General features: G+C 38.1%; 1 protein-coding gene across 1 annotated transcript; it reads left to right on the top strand.

The window, feature by feature from the left end:
* Positions 1-1,324: 1,324 nt before the first annotated feature.
* LOC131066504 (uncharacterized) lies at positions 1,325-2,449 on the top strand. The gene has a single exon (XM_058001274.2). It carries the CDS (start codon positions 1,780-1,782, stop codon positions 2,236-2,238), a length of 459 nt encoding a protein of 152 aa, XP_057857257.2. The 5' UTR covers positions 1,325-1,779; the 3' UTR covers positions 2,239-2,449.
* Positions 2,450-7,908: the final 5,459 nt, after the last annotated feature.

Raw genomic sequence — 7,908 nt, 5'->3', positions numbered from 1 at the left:
TAGTTCACACAAACCCATCTCATGAGAATGAATAGTCTACCGAGCACTCATTGTGTCTAGGTGATGTTCAAAAGGGTGAAGCATCGAGACTTCCCGATATGTCACCCATTCGATACTACTCTAAATCAAACATACTTTGAAAATGAATAGTCCACCTAACACTCATTGCATCTAAGTGATGCTCAAAAGGGTGAAGCATTAAGACTTCTTGAGATGCCACCCATTCTACTCTAACTCAAACATACTTAACCATGGAGTTTCTCTAAGGTCAAGCCCACTTATCTTGCTATCCCATTCACAAAACCTTCAATAAGTGTTCTGCCTTGTGAATCATCATCATAGAGCTCCTTTATTTCATCAATCGATAAGTATGAAATATTTTCACAATGTGTCAAGCTACAATATTAATACCAAGATTCAATTGCATATTTTTTGAGCCAAATTCATTTTCTTTATTTCATGAATAGTGGTTCACACAAATCTATATTTCACTTGAATAAATGATTCACACAAAATTTCTTCAAATTTTTTATATTCACTATCGTGGAATCTGGAGGTAGAGTTAACACAGCCGGGGACTCGAACTCAAGATCATGGGGAGCATACCCACACCTTAAGTTGCAATCCACGACCCGACGAGCTAGGACCAAAGCCCCAACTTAGCTTAAATATAATAATTCAATAGATTATATTGATTTCTATTTATATACAATTACTATTATTTTTATATGATTTATTAGATCAAATAAAAATTTAATAAAAACATATATATTTTTTTGTTATGTCAAGGGTATCCTTGCATCACTTTCCATCAATTCCAAGCTAGGGTACCGATGGGACAAGAAGAAGCACGACTTAGAGGGGAATGCGCGCAATCACCCACAAGCCCTTTCCATCAATTCCAAGTTAGGGTGCCGAAGGTACAAGAAGAGGCAAGACTTAGAGGGGAATGTGCACAATCGCCCACAAGCCCCACACATAAAATTAGATTGGCCAGCAAGAATCAAACTCGAGACCTACATGAACCTAAAACCCTTAATCAACTAAACTACCCATATAGACTAATTTTTTTTTTTAATATAACCAATTTGACGTATAACTCCCTTTAGGTCCATAACCTTAGAAATCCTAATAGAGCTCCGTATCAAGATGTCTTTTCAGTTGGGTAGTTTTTCAATAAAATATTATTTTCAAAGAATCCAAGTAAACACGTCTGCCTAAGTGTGTAAAGCACTGCCACCGTCACATATGCATGACCCACCGCAAAATCCAAGTAAACACGTCTGCCTAAGTGTGTAAAGCACTGCCACCGTCACATATGCATGACCCACCGTCCGCGCGCTCCTGCTGCTCCTTTTTCTGCCTTCATAGCCGTAATGTGCATTTCCTACTCGGCACAACTACTCATCTACCCATTTTACAGTTCTCTCTTTCTTGCATTAAAAGGAAACATGATTGGAAACGTATCTCTTATACATTATGATTAGACAACAGGTATCGGGGACCATTGTGGAATCTTGCCTTGTCTGCGGGGGAAGTGAACCATTTCTTCAATTCTAGGCTTTTTTGACCTTGTTTCACGGCGTGTTGAGAAGGCTTCCTTATGTGCCGATGATTCTTTCCTTGATGTAACGCTGAATTTGGATCCAGGATACCATGTTCATCTATATAGAGTGAAAATTTCAGGCTTGCTCTAGTTTGAGTTCCCTTCCAGTATCCAGACTACTGGAAAGCCTCTTTTTGGTTTCAGCCCTGCTATAAAATAGTTATTTGGAGCCCATGGCAAAGTCCTCTTCTTCTGTTTCGGCATTTTTTGAAGGGCTGATGCAAGAACAAGAAGAAGGGCCTGTGGTGATGACAGGGGACGAAGTGTGCATACCCAAATCAGCAGACCTATTAGAGTCCCTTGGATTGCCAGGTGGGTTGCTGCCCCTCAAGGACATTAAGGAATGTGGGTTTGATAAGAGTACAGGGCTGGTGTGGATCAAACAAAAGAAGAAAACCCAACACTATTTCAAACGAGCCGGCAGGCTGGTGAGCTTTGATGAAGAAGTGAGGGCATATGTGGAAGACAAGAAGCTTAAGAATGTGTCAGGTGTCAAGGCCAAAGAGTACTCGGTATGGGCTCCTGTTGGGGATATCACAGTTGAGGGCCCATTTGATGAAACCATCCGCTTCAAGAGTTATGGAGGCATCTCCAGGACCTTCCCTGCCAAAGCCTTCTCAAGGAAAGAATAATCACATGCTTCGGATGGGCAAGTGCCCAATTTTTTTTTCTCTTTTCACTGATACATTGCATTTATATTATGCGCTAGCCTTTGGAGAGTTGGGTTCTCCAGTATGCTTCAAAGCTGCTCATGTATTGGCTTAAAAATGATTATTTTCAACAGCCCCTCTGGTGGTGCATTCTTGCTTTTTCAATCAATTTCAACAGCAGTTTGTTTTCTAATATGTAGATTTGACATGCACCTGTTCTCTTCTCTGTTTCTTTTTTTAACCTTACATGCCTACTTGAAAAAAGTTCCTCCTTTGGTAGAGAAAAGTCATTGAAATAATTATTTCTTGTTCAGTCCATGCCAAAAGCAAATTATTGTTCTTAGCATGTTTGGTAGTATTTTGATTTTAAATAATTTTCTTAAAAGAAAAGCAGGTCAGAAAACTAAATCATGGAGATAAGAAATGGTAAGAAATTATTGATGACAGAGACCATAAGTGGATTCAAAATGCTAGATTGTATTTGATGAACTAGCTTCTAAAGTAACCATATCATTATTATATTAACTTTGTTCAGCATGCCATGGTCTAGTATGAAGTTGGGACATGATGATGACAACCCAAGCTCAAATACTGTCAGGTATGCTTTCTGCTTGATTCGAACTTCACAGGTTTAGCTTCTGAGCTGAAGGAATAGTCCGAAGAGGGATGAGATTGCTGAGTAACTCACCAGAAACACTGCAGGTGAGCTTCTGGCAAGTACTCGCAGAATTTTGTCTTTTTTGTCAAGTTTCTGGCGAGTACTCGCACACTTTTGCCTTCTCTGCGAAATTTTTGGCGAGTACCAGTGACTCTGTTTCAAAAACTTGCCAGCGAGCAGAATTTTTTTTTCTTTTTTCCTTTTTCAAGTTTTCATTTTTATTTTTTAATTTGTTTTTCAATTTTTTTTCCTTGCCTAGTATTTGAGCCATTTTCTAGTTAATTTTGGAGGCTTTTTTAACAGTATTTCGCATGCTACTTAAATTTACTTTATGAATTTATTTATATTTTTTAATTAGCCTAAGTTTTGCAGTATTTTTTTCAAGTCCCGAGTCTGCTTCAAGGCTGCCGAGTTTTTGACAATTATACACACTCTGAAAGCCGTTTATTGACAAAAATGGGTTTAAGAAGTTTCATTTTGCCTGCCAAAATAAAATTATAATTAGATTTACATTTAGAAATCGATATTAGTGTTTTGACTTCCATGATTTGTAGCTTTTATAAAATACCTGGATGTCATGTTTGGCAGCTTTTGAATCTCTCTAGTTTGTTTCATTTAGATAAATTTAACTTCTAAATTGATCTGCAAAGCTGCATTAAGCAGGACCTCGGTATGACCACTCATTCAACAAAAAAATCTCAGAAAGTCTAAATTAAGGAGTGAATTTTAAGCAAAGGCAGAACACAGCCAAGTTGGATCCTTTCTCATTACTGATATCACTAAGAACAGAAACTTGAGCTTTCCATAAAGCTTAGAAATTCCATTTCTGGCGCGCATAAGTAAGAAAAAGTAATTGCCAGTGGTAGAAATTTGTGCATCTATCACTTGTATTTTCATTGAGCTGGATCCATCATGTGTAGAATGCAAGCCTCAATTTGTTATAGCCATGGCAAAAGCATGAAACTTGCCAGTGGTAGAAATTGGTGCATCCATCACTTGTATTTTCATTGAGCTGGATCCATCATGTGTAGAATGCAAGCCTCAATTTGTTATAGCCATGGAAAAAGCATGAGAGATTGCCTAAGTGAGTAGGTTCACACCTTTACAATGTGGAATAACTGAGAACTCATAACTCAGTGAATATAAGAAAGAAGCATAGATTAGATAACTATTAAAAATTATACTTTATTAAAGAGAAATCCAGAAATAAGGAGAACTCAACTTATCTTAATTCACGTACCTTGATACATAATAAAACAATTAACATCAATAAGATTGGTTGGATGGCGAATTGAAATGGTGTAACTTCCATTTGGTATTGCAATTTATGTTATGGTCTACTTTGCAAGAGGTGCACATCGGTTGGGTGTGAGTCTACATTTGAAAGGTGTGGACTTAAGATGAGTGCTGAGTTGGAAGTCTGTGATTTGTGGAGGGTGTCCTTTGTGGAAGGATGACAGTAGATGTTTTATGCATTAAGATATGGTAAAAGGCTTTAGCCACTTAAAGGAAATCGTGCAAGGCGATGAGTAGCTGCTATAATCCCCCCCGGCACCTACTATTCTAAACCAAGGCAGGAGGGGAGGTGATACCAATGCGATTCGTGAATAAAAACCGGAAGGGGCAGAAGGAGAGTATAATGTCAAATCAGTAGATGTGACAATAAGTCAGGGGATATATGTAAGGTTGATAAGATAAACAAAGTAGGGTAGTGTAAATTGAATGGCAATAGAGTAAATGTGTAATTGGCATGCAATAGAATAAAACCCTGAAAATGAAAAGAATAGAGCAAAGAGTTGATTACCTTGGGTGAATGTGTAATTGGCATGCAATAGAATAAAACCCTGAAAATGAAAAGAATAGAGCAAAGAGAATAGAGCAAAGAGTTGATTACCTTGGGTGAACTTGTTGGCTCATTAATCTCCTAGGTTTGAGTGCTCGTGGAAAGATGATATTAAGTGGAGTTGATCCATAAGGTGCAGGAAAAGGCAAAGTATGATGCAGAGTTTGTTGGCCTTTTGGTGGAATTGATTATGTGTTGCATTGATGTTTTGTCATTAATGCCAACACTGGTTGTTTGGATGCTTTACCGACACCCTTTTGGTCCTGGTAGGATGAGTAGTTTTTGGTTGATTTGGATCCGACATGATCCGGTAGGCTCCGGTATAGTTTGGTGATGGAATTGGCTTGTTCATGATACTCATGCTCATATTCGGTCAGTTGGTTTTGGTCTGGTGATCGGATACTATCCTGTTTTGCTTAGAAGCTTAGTTTCTGGTTCCGACGAAGGTTTCACCAACAGAGCTTTTGATGAAGATCTTTGGTGAATTGCATAAGTGGTGTTGGTGCAGCTTTTGGTGGAGTTCCAGGATGTTGTTGGTGATCATGTTCGAGACTTGGCGGATGGAGATCATTGCTGTAGTGTGTGGACCTATATTGGGTCCCGGTTGATCTAGGTTATGGACCGACTTTAATGTAACGTGTGGATTGGACCTCTTGATGTATTTTCGGGATGTCCTAGGTGTTGGATATTATTTGTTTGGTCTAAGACCGACATGGTTTGTAATTATGTAATTGGTTTATTATTTGGTGGCCAACCTGATTGTTTATGGTCGAGGGTTTGTATATATAGATGTAAGATCTCATTGTAGATCATCATGGTTATGTTAGAAGTCATGGTCAAGAAATGTAATGTGCGAATAATGTAATATCATTTAGGCAGAGGAGTTGGTCGATCATTGGAGAATCGGTATTGAGCTTAACCGGAACTGTACTCAGGCATAGGAGATGCTATCTTTTACAGTTCAACACTTCTTCGGATTGTAGTCTGGATTTATATGTAGTCAGTGAGACTCCTTTTGTGATGAGCAGTGCGCTCTAGGCTGTTGGCCTTCTTGCAAGTGCAAACCCCTCAATTGTAATTCACATACTTACTACAGAAGTATTATCTGACTGTGGGTAGGCTTCCCATCGTGGTTTTTCCCTTTACCCGGTTTTCCACGTACAAATCTTGGTGTTTTGCGGATGGTTTTTATTTTGTGATTATTGTTTATGCTGAATTGGTTTAACTGCTATTTCGGTATTAATGTTTTGGGTTCCAGTATTAAAGTTTAAATTGCTGATGGTTTTGGTAATCTGTGACAACTGATTCACCCTCCCCCTCTTAGTTGTCTTCCGGTTATTTGAACTGTCTAACAGAGTTGATCTTGGTCAAACCCGCAATTGTGGTTTTGACCTTAATTGGTGAAAACCAAAAGCTGAAACAAGTAGGCCAACTTTTTGCAGCCAGTCTTGAGAGGATTCTTCTAAGGCTTGAGAGGATGCTCTAACACTACATAGTACCAATAGCTATATATAGGGGGTGGAGAGCATGTTTTACACGTGAAAGGGAAGATTGGAATGTTGTATTGATCAAGAAGAAGAGGATTTGGCTGTTCATAGGTTGTAATAGGCTTGACAGAGTAGTTAATGAACAACTTGAGTTGTATTCATTATTTGTACTTGTTCTTTAATTAATAACATTCAGGTAGATGAGCTATTGTTGCTGCCAAGCTGGTTTTTTATCCTTCGGGGTTTTTACACTTATTTCATTTCTAGCATGTTCTTTTTTGATTTTAAGCAACACCCATCCCTCTTAAAACTCGTTTTTTATAAATAGAGTAGAACATTCAAATAAATAAGTTTGATTCGTTTATTCTACTGCAATTTGAGAGTTTACAGATTAGGAGCCAAGTAGGATAAAAGAAACCCTAGTGACAAATGCGGGGGACCTCCTATAACTTTGTATGCTTTGCTAGTAGATCTCCTATTCTTGAATTTCAAGGCCTTTACATGCATCATGTCTTCCTTTATTCAAGCCTTGCAAATCCCCTTGGGGAATACGCATATTTGTAAGCATAGAGAAAAACATATTTGTAAGCGTAGAGAAAAGTAGGTAATAAATTGTTGTTTTGAAGATGACCAAGGATAAGCCTATATTTATGTGTTCCTAATACTAATTCATAATTCAAAATAGTTGAAGTCACCAATATATGATGCAAAACATCTCTTATTAAAGTACATTCACGATTCACCATTGAATTAGTATTATTTGAACATTGGTGTGCTGTTGTGCATAAATTGATAGAGGGGGCTAAGGTGATGTGGAAGAAGTCAAGGAGAGATTAAATTGTAATAGTTGGGTGGTACTAAGAAGCTGTGAAGTTTTGTGAGGTATTGCATCATAGTCTACTTATGAATTACATGTATTTTCTTTGGGTCAACTTGTACATTCCACTCATTGACAGTGCAGCCGTGATAAGAAATTCGTTTCATGGGAAAAGGTTGGCAAAGAGCTTGTATTAGCAGAGTATCAAGTACATGTTTGATTTGGCACAGATGCTTCTTATTTTTTTTGGTAAATAAGCAATGCCATCCAACTAGATAGCACTGAAGCGATCTTTGCATGGCCTAAGTATGTGATTAATTAGGAACACAAAGGTTATGGGGGCAGTAATGAGTCCAAAAGTTATTACTAACCACTCAGAGAACTTGCTTGGATTCGGAATCTAAATATCATTGAGGTCAATTGGACTTGTGATATTGTCTAATCAATCTTGGTGAAGTACTTGGCACCTCTAAGGCTGTCAAGAAGATCATTAATGCATGGAAGGGGATGGTGGTTCTTGGCAAAATGATTTTGTTTAATGTACAGTGCTCATAGGAAGTCTGCATGTTTTGACTGTGATACAAAAACATTGGAGCTTCCACATGATGATTAGCTTGGTTGGACATGCCCTTTTATTAAGAAGTTGTTGAATTTGCTACTTGAGCTCATTGTACTCCAAGACAGATTAGCAAAACTGTAGAGCATTTGACTGACGAACTTGGATTGGGCTATAGAGTGTCTCATTTCATAGTGGCGTGGAACTTCTGAGGCTGACTTGAAAATGTTTATGTGCCTGCTGATTAATAAATTGATTTGCTTTTGCTGAATGGGCCTGCTGCAGATGATT

This window comes from Cryptomeria japonica, chromosome 8, assembly GCF_030272615.1.
Source record: "Cryptomeria japonica chromosome 8, Sugi_1.0, whole genome shotgun sequence".
In the NCBI taxonomy this organism is placed as follows: domain Eukaryota; kingdom Viridiplantae; phylum Streptophyta; class Pinopsida; order Cupressales; family Cupressaceae; genus Cryptomeria; species Cryptomeria japonica.
The sequence above is the reverse complement of the archived record's forward strand: the minus strand, read 5'-3'. Positions and strand labels throughout refer to the sequence as shown.

What these genes read in the sequence shown, in the direction of transcription:
- LOC131066504 (XM_058001274.2), top strand. Translation starts at nt 1,780, where the DNA reads ATGGCAAAGTCCTCTTCTTCTGTTTCGGCATTTTTTGAAGGGCTGATG.